Here is a 19,850-nt window from a genome sequence, read left to right as displayed (position 1 = left end):
TAATTTGTTTGAAAAAAGGTAGCAAAAAGAAATAGAAGTCATGCTTCTTGCATTAAGCTTATTAAACAATGCAAAAATGAAGTTGTAATTTGTCAAGGATTGCCACCACTATACATTTGGCACAAGTTAATGTCAAACATAGAGAGAGCCACTTCAGAAAGGAGAATGTAAATTTCAAACTAAAAACCAGCTGCCAAAATTGATAGAACTTGGAGGGGATTCTCTGTACGTAATTTATTTTTTCCAATTTGAAAAACTGTCAGACATCTCTGATCCGGTTAGTGTTAAAGGAGTGGGAGTTGGCCTTCTCCCATTCAAACCACAGTAAGCCAAAGGTCAAAAGCTAACAGGCAACTTGCAGAATGCCTGGCAAAAAAAGATGCCTGGCAAAAAAAAAAACGAAAGAAATGGAGACAAAGTGAAACTGTCACCTCGTGTTTGTTTCTTTCTCTTTCAAAGGCATGAAACTCACTGTTAATAATGAAGGCATGTGCCCTTCCTTCATTCCATGACAGGACCTATTAGGCAGACCCACCCTGCAGTCTGAGCTCGGACAACCCTGACAGTGGGTGTAGAATTATACAAACTAAGCAATACTGAAGCGTTAATTGCTCTTGAAGTTTCTCACATTAAAAAAGGGGCTGGATATATAACAGTAAGGTGGAACATTTAGCATCCTTGTCCAAGCTTAGCCCTTCAATACTGAGTAAGGTTGCATGTACAGTAGATCATGTTGAAACAACTTTATTGTGTATTAAATATTTATTTAATAGTTTAAAGTTTATATACTGTACACAGAACATACTGTAGCATCGCAATACAGCTGTTTCTCATTTCTGGCGCAATGATAATTTCCGTAGTTTAATGAAGTACAGTATTTCATCGCAGGGTATTTGATAGTTTACGAAACTTTACATATTTGTCAGTGATCCCTCTCCCAGATTTCAACACTCACTTAGCCCGGGTGGTAGTTAAGATATTCTTGTGGAATTTCAACCTGCCAGTTACATCTAGAATGTACTATAGAACAGAAACAATTCAGACTATCAACAAGGCGAACAAGTCACCCACAAATCTATTATATGAATCTTTCAGTGCTAGTGCTGAGATATTTTTTCTTATCCTTCAGTTGAAAGATAAAGAAACAGCAGATGCTCCCTGCCGGCGTGCGTCAAAATAAGCTTTCATATTTTGGTGTTGTGCCAAAATCCCATAGTGTGAAGAATAGTTCTAATACCTGCGAAGTCTATCTTGTGATTCATCTCTTGACAAGAGAGCTTGACTGAATAGACTGACTTGAAAGAGACAGTGTTCACAAACAAAGCAACTTCTCTCTAATCTCTCTGTAAGACAGAAACTGATACACATTCTGATCTCCAAACCGAATTGCATCTCTGATCTCTAGACACACACAGTAAAGAGATATCATATTGTACATACTTTAGAGGCCTTAATATGGAGTCCATACTGTAGTTATCTAGTGTATTTTCCACTCGGTATCAAAATGCCAATTTCAGACTCATTTCGTTTCTATAACCTAATTACGAGTCACAGTGGTGAGATCTCTATAGTCTCCCCATTCACTTAAATACTGTTTTCACCTGAAAGTCCTGGTTCTGGAGCACCCGACCACTCACTATCTGCACTTTCTGGACCTTCCTCAACAGCTGCCAGTGAACGACAGCGGGTTTGATTCACCTGGTGTAAATAAACTTCGAGCAAACTGTATTGATCTCCATGTTCTTCTGTTTTGTATTCTCACCAAGAGATAGCTGTAACTCCCAAACACATCTGTTAACTAGACTTATTTTTGTTTGACACCACCCACATCATCGAAGAAATCTTATTTTTAATTTGTGGTGGTGTTTCAACGAATAACAAATAAAGAGGTTATTTCTACACAAGCCGGTACTTTTGTCAGTTCTTCTGGATGGAACAAGTAAGCATAATGTATCCCCTAGAACAGTGGCCAATCCTGGTCACAGACAACCACACTCCACCAGGGTTCCTGCTGTAGGTATCTTACTATTTTCAGTGAGAAGTCCTGGAAACAACTAGAATTGGTAATGTTGACCTAATTATGTGAACAGTTTATATAAATAAAGAAATTTCGAGGTCAGGGTGAAAGGAAAACCAGAGACACTCCAGTGCCAGGAGTAAATACCAGTGCTCTGGAATATAAATTCCCAAATCTTAACTAATAACTTTTCTTAATCATACAATAAATACATCATAATTAACGTTGTTTCTGGATTATTTGTGGTGTGCTGTAAATATCCCTTCATCAACGCCCCTGTGTCTGGCAATGCCTTGTATGCTAAAGTATGATTATTTAGCCTAGAGGTGATGTGTCTGGCCAATTCTGCTTTAATTTGATGTCTCTGGGCTGAACATGTAATTAATGTCACTGTTCTAGCACATCACCTCCTGAATCATCAACTACTGAACCATTAAATCTTTTTGTCAGTACATACTGTATAACCCATAAAAACAGGCTATGTTGTCAGTTTAGCATGCATTATACGTACAGTAGATATGAAGAATACTGTGAAAATAAAATTCAATACTGTAGTTATGATAAAAAAGTATTATCAAAACTATTATTGTACTGATTTAAAAACCAGTAAAATGTCACGATAAAACCAGCATTTTGTATGCATTGTTAGCTTTATGTACGACAGATGAAGAACAATGCAGCATGAACTTCTTCTCTAATTTATTTAGTTTTTCTTCAGATCTGAGTTGTGGTGTTTGTGGACGGGTTATAGATTTCATATGGACTGTATCTAACAACTGGCAATACTTTTAAATCTGACTCAAGAAATACATTTCATTTTAATGCTGAACAAAAAAGCAGATCAATTAAGTTTTAAGGAGAAAGGTTCTCAATACAACAATACAAAAAAAGAACACATAAAGAGGTAGCTTAATTACTGGCTAACCAGAGCTGGATTTTTATGTTATTACAAATCAATTTCCTGGGTGGAGCGAAAACAGCCTTCTGTCTCCCTCTAGTGGATTTATAGGTATTACAGCATCTTTGCACAGTATTTCAACGCTCAGTATCAAAAGTATTTGAGTGGGTGTCGAAACTCCAGTCCTAGGTGTTCCATTCTGCATCATTTTTCTGTGATTTCTCTGACTGAAATGTGTAACAGAATGCTAAAAAAGCAATTCTAACTTTTTCACAGTACTTTTTTTTTCTGGAGTTCATAACACCAGCTCAGAAGAATGAAACATCCTCCAATCAATGGCTCTTTAACATAAAAATACAGGTGTTTAGACTATTATTCCATTGTTCATGATTCTAACAACCCTTAGTCACTTCCAGAAACTCAACCTATCAGCAGCATGGTTTATTTCATAAGGGGGTACATCCTCCTTGTTCGTATAAAAAAATACTATTCTTATTCAGTTGCATCAATAAGGTTGGTCTGTATCATCTGAATGAAGACATAAAAACAAGTTCAACAGAAATGGCCCATTAATATCCATAGACGATAAAATCCATTCTACTTGCTGCTTGAGATTTTAAAGGCTATCCAGTGTACACCACACTGTATAAATATAACTGGTGCAGTGTGCCTGATGCAAAGTCAAAGGACATTCAGCACTATGTGTTTTACTGCAGTAAGTAAGCACAGATTAAAAAGCAGTGCTGTCTTCTAATCTAAAGTTGGAAAGGTTTCTGCCCTTGATGCCCACATTTGGATTCTCAGGTTTGGTATTCAGGTCCATCCATGCTTTATATTTTGTAACATCTCCCCCAAGGAGTCAAAATAGGAGAAACCCAAGTGCTTCAGGTCTTTTCTGACACCCAGGACAGGACCCAGCACGTACAGAGGAGAGGTAGCCATTATAGGTTAAGGGGAGCCCAGCGGTAGTGCAACAGATACGATCCCTACAGTAGATACAGTAAATGTCCCTGAAGAGGCAAAATCACAATTCTAAAAGGACAACATATGCAACTTCTGCTGAAAGAGAATACTCAACTTCCGTCCCCTGGAAAAAAAATACAAGTGGAGAAACCCACAAGAAAATAAAGCATCATGGCCAAAGCTTCTAACTATGGATAGTCCACTTTAATGCCACTGAGATTCTTGGGTACGTTTAATTTTTTCCTCCCTCATATCCTTTTATCTGTGAGACAGAGGTAGCCCACACTCCTGCCTGCCAGCCTTGTGACCTCCTCCAATAGCCAGAATAAAGACTGCCATTCCCAAAAGAAATTGCAAGTAAACATTCCTTTTACTACGCCAGAATTAAAGTTTCATTCACAAACGTATCTGTGACTCTTATTTTTTCCATTGTCAGTAGTGTGACACATTCTTTTCCTGTACTGAAAACAAAAAGACAAAAAAGAGCTTAGTTTCAATTTTCTGTGCCACGTATTGTTCATTGGTGGTGTCAGTGGGGAAGCGATGACTGTTACATGTCTTCAGGTAAGAGGACGTCAGTTTTGCCAGATTTTTTTTAGATGACGCACATCTCATGCAGACCTATTCTTACACTTCCATCATACCTCAGTAGTTAATAATCTGATCCATGATAATTCCAGACAGGTTTTTTCAATGAATCATGGCGGATTGTTGTGTTTTATTTTAAGGTGTGTGGCACAATGTTGCTGTAACCCAATTTTAAAAAAGGAAGTGGAAAGAATTGTTTATTCACTTGTCACACCTAAAAAATATTCCTTTTACAGAGTACAAGGGCATTCATCTAATATTGAGGGATCCTTTCTGTTCAGGCTTAAATGTTTAGATAGAACCACAAATAAAACAAACTTAATAATTAATTAAATTTCAAAGGATGCATCCCTATAGAAAGAATTAAATGCTTGAAAAAAGCAGGAGGGAATCTGCTATGCACTTTAGTATCAAATAAAAACTGCTTTGCGCAGGTGAAGGGCTGAATGTGAAATGATTAAAACTGTTCTTCTTGGCCTCTGACAATCCCCCCACCCCCAGCACAAGACATTATTTTGACCTACTTGTCAGCTGTTGATTAATTATACCGTATCGATTTGTGAGTTGGTCTTCAAAACACTTCAATCTGCACTCAACGTGTTTAGGTCAGACATTTTGTCACGCCTACATGAGCTTACAGTATCTTCTATTTTTTTAACTGTGTTAACTTTATCTCCTCTTCTTGTAAACTTTTGTTTTTCACCTTTGAACGGTAAAGCTTGAAGAAGCTACTTTCAAATGCACTATATAAAATAAAGTTTTTGAGTGTGGACCCACAGACACAACCGGAAACAGAGAAAATGCATTTATTAAAAAAACATTAAAAACAATGGATGTGGAGTGGGTAAACAAACCTGTACAGCTATATCCTTAAATATGATTATCTGTAATTAATAATGAAACTGCAGGACAAGCATCAATAAGCTACTAGCAGCCAAATGAGCAAGATGATCTTAAAGGCTCCCTCTGATTTGTAACACTTTTTATATTTTTCATTTTCAGTTTATCAAGTGTACACAGCAATGAACTCCTTAATAGGTATTGATAGCTTGGAACGCCAGGGACTGTTTTACTAATATGAAAATTATTCACAGCTTTATCTTCAGGTTTGTGATATCAAGCTGCACCTGTATTTATCTTCAGGGAATACTGAGACCTGAATAAATTAACTTAACAATCCTGATGTCCTGCATGTCGCTTGTGTTAATAGCTTTGGATGAACAGTGATCATTCTTCTTATCCCTCTTCTTGCAGTGAATGTCTTCTAACGAAGAACTTAATTTTTATTTTCTTATTTTTCAAAGAAATGTTACAGCAGGACCCAGAATGCAGGGTGGAATTGTTACACCACCACGTTTAGACCTTTAGGCACATTTTTTATATATAACGTTTTCAAAGGGTGAAGGTTTTGAAACACACACTAACGTGAAGGATTTTAAATCATTACGTGAGCTAGAGAAAAAAGTACTCAAAACATTTAAAGGAAACATAGGAGAACTTGAATTCAAGGTCTGGCCCTACAAACCCAACACTAGATTTCTTTGCTTGTTTTCCTTAAATTTTCGTAAGCCATAACAAACAATCCCTTGTTTAGTTTTAAGAAGTACTTGATTTGTGCTAAACCTGAAGAACAGCAGATGGAATGCAGAGAGATGTCACTACAGCTCGATCAGTCTGGCTGACTCAAATGCCATTGAGCAGATGCCCTGCGAATAAGGCAATGACACAACATAGCCACATTGTTACAGGTATTACCAGCAGAGGGCAGTCTAATCATAGCACAAATTAATCTTACTGGTAGTCCTGACACACAATGTACTGTACCTATACAAAATATTCCAGGGTTATCCAGTGTTGGTCCTGGCGGACTCGTATCTAAGTTTCATAGCGTGTCACAGCTCTTCAACTACCGCTGTTTTAGAGAAATATGGAAAGCCTGCAGGCACACAAGCCTTCCAGGAGCAGAGCTGGACAACCCTGGTATACATACTAACTATATTGTTGTTCTTACTGTAGGTCTGTTGATTTTGGCATATCCAAGTAAGGAAAATAATCATAAATGAACCCATCACTTAATATGTATTAAGACAATAAAGTTATTTGGACATTACAACTTAAATTCATTATTGCATTAAGCTGAAAACAAAAAAGTTTCCAGCTCTGCCCCTGGAGGAACACTGTATCTGCTGGCTGACACTCCAGCTGAGGCCATCTCCAGAGCTAACTGGTGACTGGAGCAGTCTGCTTGCTTGTTTAGACTTGTATTGAACTTGACTCTTCAGGCAGTCCTGACTAAAGTTTCAGCTTTTCCAACAACTTCAGCACGCAGACTCACCTCAACTTACTTCTGACTAAACAGTTATTAATTAACAACTGAGAGCAGCTGAGTACAAGTTTTATGTTTCACCAACATCCAACTCCTGCCAGGATAAAGGGATTATACACTCATATTAAACAGTGAAATTGTTTGTTTTTTTTAGTATTAGTAGTAATGTTATCTTGTGATCTCTGAGTGTGGTGTGCTGCAGCATTTTATATTTATGTACAGTAAGTTTACCTTGGGGTGGAAATGTTTGAGAAACACATGGGGATACACAACTTTACACAGCTTCTCTTCATCTTGTTTGTTTAAACAGCTGTTACCAACTCATGACAGGTGAGAATGACATGGTATCAGACACGCCTACAATGAGTGTTTTTCCCTGCTACAGAGGTCCAGTTGGTTATGTTTCAGAGGGCAGTGCTGAAACTCAGAAACTGGCACTGAGTTGATACCAATGACAAATCCAATTTGACCTTTTCTGATCTGAAAACAGATTTACAAATACACCCCAAATAGGAAACTGAAATCAATGCTTAAGACTGAGATTAAGAATTCAGATGGAGCAAAAAAACAAAAGACAGAGTGTTCTGCCAGGGCTGAAAACCACTGCCCATAGCTAATTAGAGGTGTAGTGAGTTTGTCAGTATTATCACTACAAGGCTACAGGTACCTGGTGGATCCCAGGAGCTGATCCATCGCTTGAAGGAAAGGGTACCTGACAAATTACAGCCCTTAAATTAAAGAACTGGCTGGCATCATGGCCCCAGTTTGAATTGACTGAATCTAGACCATAAGGGTCATCATCATGCTCAGAGTGAACCTTTACTTTAAAGTGGTGCTGGAGCAGAAATGAATAATATTCTTTAAAGCAAAAATATATATTTTGTTTTCTGTGAACCAGACAGATTTAAAGAATTAAGCACCTGATAGGAGAAAGATGATATTGGGAACTCTTGTCCAGTGATGCTGCTCGGGGATTCTGTGGCTGAACACTGATGGCATAATAATATGTACAGTCAAGATTCCTTACCATGCTAAAGAGAGCACCTTTATAGCACAGAGATATTGTGCAAACAATACAGCAACAACAAAATAATGAAACATAAATATCAGCTGGATTTGCATATATTAATGTCTGCCATGAGTATGGAAGAGTTGGTGAGTACCAGACATTCTTCTGCACAGGGAGTTCTACTGTGACACAGCAGAGTTTGTGAACTTGCAGCAACTAATTTTAAAAAAGAAGAGCCGAACATTTTAGTGAAAGGTTTCACTGTATGTCTACCCTTAATATAACCACCACATGTCATACTGTAGGTCAGTGAGGGTTTCAAAATGTGACTTTGTTCTCAAGCTCACATTCCCTGGAAATGTCTTTTTGACCTACTGTGTAACTATGAACAACTTTCATGTGAGAGGTGGGTGTTGAAGATGTGTTGAAGGGCATTAAAGAGATGCACACACTCCAGAGGCCTTGTCAGTCTGCTGTTTAACTGTTAGTACAAGTCTCCTGGGGTTACTGTGGTATTTGTTTCAACACACTAATCTGCTCTTCAATACAGGCACTTATAGTACTTCAATAGCTGTCACAATTATAGTAAGGGAAAAGCAACAAAGAAAAATAATAGTACACACTCAGTACAATATGGCAACACGGTGTGGCCTTATTCATGGAACTAAGGTTTGTAAATGTATGCTTTCATGCAAAACAGCAGACTGACTTCCTGAAATGTTTGCATCTCCATCAAAGTGAGCAGCTGTGTTTGGACAGTGACCCTTGTTAGCAGACAGATGGTTTATAAGTGAAGCTGTATGGGACTTTTGAATTAGATGGATAGATCAGTAGAGACGTGCCATTGTGCTTGACTGGAAACTTGGCTATTGCAGTTATTTGCTCAGTGGGTTGGGTCAGACTTGTGAGCATAAAATATTGAGATCAGATGAGGCAAAATGTCCAAGAACAAACAGAAGAGAGACTCTTCTTTTCACACTCTGACATTTTGATCCAGTGTGCCTTTTAAAATAGTGAACAAAAACAATCTACACCTCACTCAGCACTCCCTCAGTTCTTCTTTGATCTCACGGCTCAAATTATTAATGAAAAATCAAGTATAGTACCACGAACTAAGAAATATTTTCTAAACGCCGAACTCCATAAGCAAACAGTATTTTTACCCAAACATGTTATCGCAAATGTTAGTTTTTGGCTTTCATTTATTGACCTAAGATTTCTCCTATGATGTCAGCTGTTGACAATTTAAATAGATCTGTAAATTCTTTTAGGCAGTATTTACCTTGAGTACTGTAGCTCTGCCCTCCAGCTAGCACCCACTTACCAAATTCTACAAGGTTTTCTCACAAAATTCATGAGTATTTCCATACCCCGCTGACCTGCTGTAAGAGAACTGTGTCATTTCAAATGAGTGAAACATATTACTCCATTAACTGTAATTTGTAGTTAGATATTTCTACATATTACAACTAATTCTGCAGAACAAAAGCACAAATACTGCAGATACTAATCCATCCTGAGGTAGATTTGTATGGGAGAGGGACTCCTCTGTCAGTCTTCAATTGTCTTTTGTACTGTATGTGAAAATGATTGAAAACTTTATTTAAAGAGTTGAATACAGCAGTTAAGACACTGTCGATGACCATTCAAAAAGAAGAGATCTTTTACTTACCTTTGACCTGGGGGCTGTGCTGTATATTGAGGTCTTTTTGGAACCGATGACGTTGGGCCACTTTTCCTCATTGTTCTCTAGGCTGTTGTGCGGATTCTCTTCACCCTCAATTTGATCAGCTCTGCAAATTAAAAAGAAAGTCCAGGTTAAACTTCATGCCTGTCAAGCAATGAACTGTAGAACTCTGATTAGCAAGGCACAGTAAAATTAGGACAGTTTAACTGTTTACATTTTTGGACTAGGGACCTATAAACATTTTCAGTAAAGATTTGCTTTCACTCCTTTTTAAACAAATTACTTCAAACACAGAATTCTACTGGCCATGGTTAAACAGGAATAGAAGGCACACCTTAAACTCAAAATGTAACAATTATTGCTCCTTTGTACAAATACACTTTGCACATGTACTGTAGAAATATAGACTATGAGAGAGAGAGAGCATTGTGTCACACTAAAATAAACATCTGAACAGGATCCTGGTAGAAATATTAAGATCTGTTAATAATCCAAAACATTGTTTACACAAGGGTGCACACTAAGACTGCCCATTACTGGATTAACAACTGTAGTCTCCAACCCTGATTCCTGAAAGATTCAATCTCCTATTACAGGTGTTACAGACCACATACTATATTTATTATTTATACTAACAATTAGATTCATTAAGTAATTAAGAGTAATCCAATTATGAGTAATTAAAACACAATATCCTTCAGTTCTCCAGGAACATGGTTGGTGCAAAATTCTCCCATATTTCTCCCATATTTCTAAAACTATTTTCACAACTTTTAAGTATACAATAAAGAGACAGTTTATGTATGGAACAGAATTGTAGGTGCTTTTCACTGAAATGATTTTGACATTATGGCCTGTTTTCTTTTCTTCTGTAAGGAGAAAAAAACAGAAAATGTTTCCTTATACAGGGGGTGAGAATGAAAGCCTGGAGATGTTACCATTTAAACTGACTCATGCTGACCATTCAGAGGAGCCTCCTGTCACAATTATAGTCCCCCCTCCTTAAGGGTGCTCCAGAGCCTACCCTGGCAAGCAACGGGCGAAAGGTGGGGTACACCTTGAACGGGACGCTTGTCCTTCGTAGGTTACCCACAGACGCAAATGCAGTCACAGCAGGGCCAGTTTGCCCAGTATGTCTTTAGACTGTGGGAGGAAACTGGAGCTCCTAGAGGAAACTTGTGCGAACACCCGGAGAACGTACATTCTCCACACAGATGGCACCCCAGGCCTGGCATTGAACCCAGCGCTGCCCTGAGGGCTATTTTGTGGGTTATGATCCATGTGAATTTTTAAGTGCCTATACATGGTCCCTTTATTGACATACTGTATTTTCTTCAATAGCGTTTTTTTTTTCAATTGTTTTCTACTCTACTATAAATTTAGAACTAAGTAAAAAATTGGCTTGCTACCAAGTACCCTCCCTAGGGCTCATCATTTCAATAACCAACAGATTTTTTAATTGCACTTTACTGTATCAAACACTCCCAAAGAAGCAAATAAAGTCTGCAATTTTGGCAGCCATATCATTTTAAAACTTCATAAGAAGCCTTATGAAGGGAGTGATGACTGTTGAAGGGTACTGTGCATCATTAATTGGTAGCTATTATTATTATTATTATTATTATTATTATTATTATTATTATTAACTGTTTCTTAAATAAGATGCAGAAAGACAGACAGAAACAATTTGTGACCAACCCAAAGATGGGTATTTCTAAAATCAAGCATCTAGGTTTAGAAAAAAATACAATTCAGGAGTAATACAATAATAAAATTGAGTCCAGTAATTTTACATATTAAAGCTCTCAGCTGGAATTACACATCGCAGGGTATTCCATGAATGAGAAAGAATGCAGTAAGAACTGGTATATAGCCCACTGAGTTACAGGATATTTCACAGGTTTGTGGGCTTAGAAGATTCCCAATACATGTGCGTGGATCCTTTCTTTGGTCTTTAAAACCTGTGTGGCTCAGGAAATCCAGTCCTTTACCAGCAGTCTGTTGTGTTATTATATGAGAACAAAGGAAAGCCTTCAAAGCTATTTTCCCAATGCATACAGACAATGTTCTCTATTATGGCCCATAGACTTGATTTAGTTCTCTTTTGCCTCTTCAGAACATCAGTTCCTGAAAATATCTGACTGAAAGCTGGACAACTCAGTATTTCAAACAGGGGACAGTATTGATTTTTGTATTTTATAAGTTTTCAGCCACAATTTTAAAGTTGCTTTTGAAAACATAAGGTTTACTTTAATAAGATTACCTCAGCATGAGTAACAGGAATCTTTTCCAGCAATATTCAGGCACTTCCAGATGAGACAGTAAAATGGATGATACTGTACTTCTACCATAAATACAAATGTTTGGACAAATGGACCTTTATGTGCATTTTGGATTTCAGACCACCCATGATTTGTGTAAATTGCTCCAGACAATTGTCACATTGACATCTAAGCAGGTTACAAAAAGGTTTATAGGAAACTCTGCTGTGCTTAAAGTTTACTTAGAAATCATCACCTGCAACACACAACCTTACTAATGGCAGGTAAAAGAGGCCCACTAAGTAATGGAGAGATTAAGGTGAAACAATACCCAGACCTTTTTGAGACATTCCAAAGATTCAGCCCAGGGCCACACCTTAGTCCAACAATATATACTGTATATGGATTTGCATAGCAAATCTACTGTGGTTAGGACTGATGGTATTAATAAAGCCAATTTGTGTGAATGTTGGTTTTAATGGAGGTTTGAAAGGGACCTTTTTGCCTTATTGGTAACATGAGTAATTGTACATCAATGTAAACGTTTTGCAGTAAAGAGTAACAAAACAAATTACAGTTTAAATGCAGTTTATAATACAAGAAATTGTCAAACTATAGCCACCCAGTTTTGTTTCTGTTTATTTATAAATTGAAAATCAATTAAAAAAACAAGCAATGAAAGTGATGCAACGTTTACAACATCAGTCTGAATGTCAGCTACAAGAATGACTAACATTTGGAAAATGATATGATATGGAAATCATGTGGAATTTCCATCATTCTTTGGCACTGAGTGTGAATTGTGGAAATATGACAAAGTTTATGAAACCACAGGTGTGGTGGCAGTGCTTGAGGTGTAGACATTCAGAGATTTATTTCAAATATGAACATCGCCTGTCATTTTTACTAAATGTCTTGTCTCAATGTACTTCGTATATCACGAGAGGGTGTATTTTACAAGCATAATTTGCAAATGCCAAGAAGCATGTGGCCTTATCCTCTGTAGCAACCCAGTTTTCATATTCAAATGATCTGTAATATCTTTGCAGAGTCTGGCGCTGGCTCACACATCTGTCTTCTTGTTTTCAGGCTGTAGTTGAAAACATTACTACATTTCTCATCCTCAGAAACACAGTTGGATAGGAAGGAGAAATATTTAGGAAACGTTTAATATCTTTTATTTTTACTTTTATCTTGAGCAACTTACCAAAGGTACAGCTAAAAATGTGTACAAAATATACACTATATACACCTGAAAAAGAAAATGACTTGAAAATGTCCACAGTCCAAAAAAACATACCGGTAGGTTAATTGACTTCTGGGATAAATTGGCCCTGGTGCGAGTGTGTGTGTTTGAGTATGAGTTTGTCCTGTGATGGATTAACACCCGTTCAGGGTGTATCCTGCCTTATACTCATTGCTTGACTGGATAGGTTCCAGCTTCCCCGCAACCCTGAACTGGAAGAAGCAGAAAATGGATGGATGTACTGTACAGTATTCATAAGCAGTGGCAGTAAAACAAATACACTGTATTCATACACAGTATATACTTTAAAGCAGAGGTTTCCAGCATCTTGGAGAATTATAGGTCTACTAAAAGTTGTTGCTTAATGTAGCTTAACACGATTCTTAGCCACTTGGTTATACATAAAGATTCTTTCAGGAATAGGGCTCTCCAGGACCCCTCACTCAACCACTTGAGATTGATTTGTGGGGATCCTATGAAAAATTATTCGATGAGATCATTGGATCAATAAGCTTCTATCAGCCAACGATGTGCAATGGGTGAAATGGCCTTCCCTTCATTTATGACACTTCTACAAATAGAGCTTCTAACACTGCTTGTATACAGCAGCACGCATACATGGTAGTATAGTGCTATTCTATTTGTTTTCAGGTGTGGGATATTCATTCATTGGTTGTCCCTCATGGTAAAGGATGATTGTCTTCCATGAATATCAAAGTGACAATATGGTATTCTTGTACTCTCAGGCAGGTTGATCAAGTACTGTCCTGGGATATCTGGTTGCATACTGCATAATCTGGTCATGTTCTTCAACGCTCTCTCTTACTCAGCCTGGGGGTTATACTTGAGTCTACATACAGTAATACTAAAGAAAACTTTCATTCCAAACATTATAGTCTGATTACTCAGTAATGCAGTTCAGCACACCTCTTCCTCCAAGGCAATATTTTTAACTGATGCTGTTTTCCTCATGCTTTGAAACAGCGTCATTTGCCATTCTACTTTACAGAGTAGCACACCCATGAAGTCTGAAGAGAAACAAGCATTTCCTGGTAAATATTTTTGACAATTAAAACAGAATTTCGCAAAGGAATAAGCATAATAATAGGCTCTTTACAGTAAGTATCTGTTCATAATTACTTCATGAGGAATAAGAGAAGGAAAAAGAACAGCACGTGAATACAGTACGGCATCATGTGCATTTTTGGTAAACAACACAGGAAATTGTGTACTGTATAACCTGAAATTGTATAATATTAATCTTAAATTGTATAGCCACATTCACCCCGAATGCGATTCCCATGTGAATGTCTCAGAGTGTGGCCTCACAGCGACACAACTCTTTAGTTACAGTACTGTATAAAACTAATATATACAGTATACTGTATAAAACCGCTTTATCCAGTACAGGGTCACAGGGGAGCCAAAACCTATTCCAGCAAACAATTGGTGCAAAGCACAATACACCCTTCATGGGACACCAGTCCATCACAAGGCAGACAAACAGACACAAGCAATTAACTGCAGCCAATTATCCTACCAATATGTTTTTATACGGTGAGATGAAACCAGAGCACCTGGAGAAAACCCACACGAATCTGGGGAGAACATACAAATAGCACCCCAGGGCCCCAGCACTGTGAGATGGCAATGCTTCCACTGTGCCACCCTCACACAGTATATACAGTATAAACAATTCATTATGACTTTATATTAGATTAAATAATTTACATGTAATTTAGCTCTGATACAGTGCTTTAATAGACTGGATTTCTTTGGCTACATGTAGAAGCTCTCCACTGGGCTCATCAAAGCTCTCTTGTAAGTCAAACCACACTAATGCAGAAAGGCTTGTCAGGTAACTTGTGTTTACTCTGCTGCTGTTTGTAGATTTAGACAGTGCCAGAATTTTAGCAAGGCGAGGTCACTTTTAGTTTTCGCAGGAATGATAAGAAGCCTGTTTCAGTCTTTTTAGCTATGCCTTCAATGTCTCAGCCCCACTAAGGCCACAGCTAGCTTGACAATGCGTTGATTTTGAGAGAAAGACAAGTTTCTGAATTCTCTTGATAAGCCACAGAGTTCACAACACTGTGAAACACTGCATGAAAGGGCTTTGGTACTCTTTGTGCAAACCATGCTTATAAGCATAATACAGTAAAATCACAGCAAAGCCAAGGTGCAGTAAATACTATATAGTGTATTCAAGGCATATGCAATTCCTCATATTGTGAAGAAAATGTCAACATAAACACTTAAATTATTTTCATAAGCAGCCTTGTCTAAATCAGTCTTTTCTATTATGAATTTATACAGTAGCTTACATTTTTTACTATCATGCAATACCCTGGACCTGTCTACAATTAACATCATCTACCAGGTGTTTGCCCAGTTTTTAATTTGAAATTAATTTAATTTCTAAATCTTTTTGAATTCTATTTGATGCTTCCATGTTTGCTAGCACCCCTAATTTGTAAACTTGATGAGATTACTAACTATTCAGGAATGATCCTTGTTTATTGATACACATTTAGAAGAATGGTGGTCCTAGTACAAACATCTGTGGTACTCCACTAATTACATGTTTGTTAGTGATGCTGCGTAGAAGAGGTTTCAAAAAAAGAGATCTCCTGATATGGCTAAGAACATGAGACTACGTACTGTATGGGCTGGACTACATCCCTTGAATCCAGACCGCTTTTCTGCCTTGTATTGGTGTATCTGTGAGTATCTACTGTATAATGAGATGGGCAGAAAAAAGCAATTCTCTATCCAAAGAGCAGTGTCAGACACTCTTAGAGGAATGAGCTCATATTTCACTCCCCATGTTTTGCAGTCTTCAGCCTCTTGATTTGAAATTGTCATCATTATGTTCCTAATGACAAGCTATTTTTACTCTTACTTTGTGCCACATCTGGATGGCCCTGCCAGAATGATTAAGTTCTCATGTTTTCAATCTGATAGTGAAAACATTTATTAACTGATAACCTTTGGGAGGGGTAGAGGTTAGACGCTAACGGTTTTTGTTCATTAGTTAAACCCCTTATTGCATGATTGCATGCCCCTGGTGTAAAAGCTTCATTTTTATTGAAACCTTTGTTTTCTCATTTGCTTCCAATTCAACAGAATGAAGTCGCATTACCAATTTCCTATATTTGGAATCCAACATACTGTAACATCCCTGTGCAACTACTGTCTTTTGAGTTTCATGTACACATTTTAGACAATGATATGACATTTTTCATGTAAAAACTACTGTATGCCTTGTAGTAAACCTATGAGAGCATTGGGCCGTCATCTGTTTTTGAATTTCAAGGCTGTCCTTGCTCAAACAAACTGAATCCACACGTTCCATTTAACCAATCTAAGAACTGGTATTGTGGGGAGTGCAGATAGTGAGAATGGTAGAAAACTGTCATCCTATGCCTATGCTCTCTAGGATCAGAGAAAATTTCCTCCATACATTTGTGATTAGGAGACCATCTCTGTATGAACTCAATAAACATGTACTAGGTAATATTTTGCACTTCCACTTCAATAAAACCTATGTCATCCTAAAACCAATTTATCAAATATTCAACTCCTGCAGATTCATAAGAAATACGAAGTATTAAGACAATCCAGTGTCCAAAGCTTATCACAATCTAACAAAAATCCCTCTCAGAATAATATCAGTTTTCAGATCCAGATAAACACAGTACACTTGTGATAGTTTTCTATCATCTCAATAACATTTTAGTGCCAGGCATTTGGTTGATATAATGCAGTGATGGACATTTGCAGAGTGATAATGTCTGATGTTTGATTCAGAGAGCCAAGGCTATTTCAACTAAACTGTCACAGATTCAAGAGGATGCTGGCTCACACCACAGTTGCTAATTGCGTTCTTGAAATTTAACTAAATTTAACAGTTCTGTATATTGTCAATAAATTGGTCATATGACAATTTAGGGGACTTCCTAGGTAGTGCTACTTGAAAATCTAATGACTGCTAGTGCTACTAACATAGCAAGTAATGTACCAATTGATGAAAAACATTACCAATTACAGTAAGCAGGTCCATTAATCGATATTTTGTGAATACAAATTAACACTGAGATACTAAGAAGGCAAGAATGCATTAACCAAATATTGTATTTTGAAATACAAAATATCCTTTCTCATTTCTACTCTTTGGTGAAACAGTTGACATGCATATCAAAGGATTAATTGCCAAGGGTGCCTCGACTTCTTAAAACCCAACAAAATCAACACTTTTAATTTCCCTAAACAAAAACAGACAGAAAAATACTGACTGAAATTATTATACTGTGTTTAACCATGCTAGAGTGATCTTACTAAGTGTTACAGATATGCAATTCTTAAAGTTTGCTTATGAAAATAGCAGAATTGACCTACATTTTAAGCTCTTGGTAGGCTACACTAAATTCCACACTCACAACAGAAGCTGTAATGTGAGATGGCTGTTTTCGAGGTACATTGTATCACTGACAAACATTTACAGTTCTAGCCACTATTTTTATGACCTGTGTCACTCTATGTATATATTTTTATGTTGGTATTAAATCCCTTTACCAGTGTTCTTTTAAATCATTGGTTTGCACCTAACGAAAGGGTTACATTGGTTCATAGTAAAGAAATTAACTAAGTGGAAAGTATTCAAATATTGGTGTACAGTTTACTGTCCCTAATATTGGAGGTTTTCTGGGCATTGTTCAGGATAGTTAAAGATTGTTTTGACCTAGCTCAGTTTGATCTGTTGTAATGGATTATAGAGACTTAGGCTGGAAGTCACTGTTTTGGCTCAAACCGAAGGTACTGCATGTCTAATGATATGGCTATGAGCCAACATGGAAACAGATGAAGTACTGTAGACACCTGGACTCTGAGTATGACGCTTTCAGAATACTGATTGGAGCTAGTGGGATAGGCTTCTGTGGAATAAGGATGTTAATTTAGAGTCTTATAAGAAAGTTGTCTGAGAGTCTATGTTTAGACCTTTGCAGGGGAAGAAAAAACATCAGACTGGCTGCTGCTGTGTCAGTGTACCTGACCAAATGGGACCAGCCATTAAGGTTAGACAAGGGTTCATTCTAGAATTGGGTTGGGCTCACTGAGGCTTTTAGACTTAGCAATCTACAGTACGAGTCTGCATGAGCAGATATAGTGAATGCTGTACCTAGATTCATCACAGGGTTGTGGACCCAAGGGCTGCATGGTAGGCTGATTGCCAGGTCCAGTGGTAAAGACTTGCATAGCCAAGCAAGAATGGATCGCCCTAGGAAGAGTTAGGACCTGGAGCAGTGAAGAGCTGACTGGCAGGGTAGCAGTGCAGCTTCTTGCCTTAGACGAGGATAACAGAGATGAGATGCACAAAATAAAGTTGGGTGGGAGGCTTGAGACAGAAGAAGTCTGGGTGCTCGGTGTGAGAGAGAGTTCTAACGCAAGAATGGGTAACGAGTTGAAAGTGGAGAGTGAAGGAATGAAATTAATTTATACACAGAGGGAAAAGAAGTTGGAGTTTAATGGAGAAAAAGTGTTTTTAAAGTTAACTGCGTGGATGTCAGATTTAAAAACATCTCTGACTAGTGAATTGGGATAGTATGAACTATAAGAAGAATAAGGTAAAACGGGATTAAGACTCCTCTCCAGAAGGAGGTGGGGGGGGGAACTGTGAGTTCCTAATCCAGGAGAAAAAAACTATGTGACCGTTTGAGCGACTTACTGTACTTGAGGTGAGGCAGGAACAGGTGGAAATCTTAACAAAAAAAAAACAACGTGAAACGTGAAATGTATAACTTTAAACATTCTAAATGAAAACGATCTTATGGGTTAGTCGTCTCCATTGCAAACGTGCGTTACGTCTTGGACCCATGCGCTGTCTTCGCATGACAGCGAAAGAAGTTCAGTGACTTTGTAAAGCATACCCAATCGGGAATACCGTGCACGCAAGATACAATGCATTCTGCGTTTCATTATGGTTTTGAAAAATGCCTGCCAGCCAAATTCCAAAACTAGCACTTTCATGTCGTAAACATACAGTATAGTTGCTTATACCTAGTGAATCTTTAAAGAAAAACTCTGGAAATTGTGTAAAATGTCCTTTTAGAAAGTATGGAAATTTGGGCGCTGCTCACCTGTCACTTTGGTCGTCCCTGGACTGATCACTCTCTGCATCCTTTTTCTTTTTCCTGCTGCGATCGATTTTGAACAACTTCGTGAAAGACCTTCCTTTCTTCGCCTCTTTATCCTCCACCTCTTGTAAATTCACCTCGCTCTTGGAAAACAAGTTTTTCAAACTCTTTCTAGGGCTGCTTCTGCTCGCCATGGTTTCTGCGGCAAATAGCTTCCCTCGATTAATGAGACTAATGAGAAGAACAAACTGTCAGCAAACCTGTCAAAATAAGCGGTGCGAATCAACGTTTCACGAGTAGGAGCGTAAAGGAATCAAATGAAAAACTTTCTATTGAAATAAGACATTGATTCGCTGCATTCCAAATCGCTGATAAAGAACATTTAACACTCTTTTTTTGCAGTTTAGACTTTCGTAGTTATAGAAGAACGCAGAATATCGCCCCCGCAGTTTGATTCCCAGGGTAATGAAATCTGTCATTATCACCGAGTCTCTGGCTCCTAAGTCAACCTGTGAGCGCGGGCATAACATTAAATAACCACGCCTACCCCAGCTGTGTGCTGCGATGACCCACACACGGACTTACATACAGTAGGCGGACTTTAAAATGTTTAGTTCAGGTAAAGCACCTGTATGTTTTATACTTAGAACAGAGGATAACATTCCTTTGCTGGAGATTTAACTTAATACAAAATACAAATAAACTCATTAACCATCTATTTCCA

At 37.8% G+C, this 19,850-nt stretch overlaps 1 protein-coding gene across 1 annotated transcript in view; it reads right to left on the bottom strand.

The window, feature by feature from the left end:
- crybg2 (crystallin beta-gamma domain containing 2) overlaps nt 1–19,633 on the bottom strand; it is a 61,240-nt gene extending 41,607 nt beyond the window's left edge. The window contains exons 1-2 of the mRNA XM_088603041.1: nt 19,130–19,633; nt 9,474–9,594 (exon numbers count right to left, since the gene is read on the bottom strand). Coding sequence (XP_088459167.1) covers nt 9,474–9,594; nt 19,130–19,320 — 312 coding nt within the window. The 5' untranslated portion in view covers nt 19,321–19,633. The remainder of the gene's footprint in view (nt 1–9,473; nt 9,595–19,129) is intronic.
- Nucleotides 19,634–19,850: the final 217 nt, after the last annotated feature.

The sequence above is a fragment of the Lepisosteus platostomus genome, chromosome 13 (genome assembly GCF_059453375.1).
Source record: "Lepisosteus platostomus isolate fLepPlt1 chromosome 13, fLepPlt1.hap1, whole genome shotgun sequence".
In the NCBI taxonomy this organism is placed as follows: Eukaryota; Metazoa; Chordata; class Actinopteri; order Semionotiformes; family Lepisosteidae; genus Lepisosteus; species Lepisosteus platostomus.
This window is presented reverse-complemented; position numbering and strand designations above follow the sequence as displayed.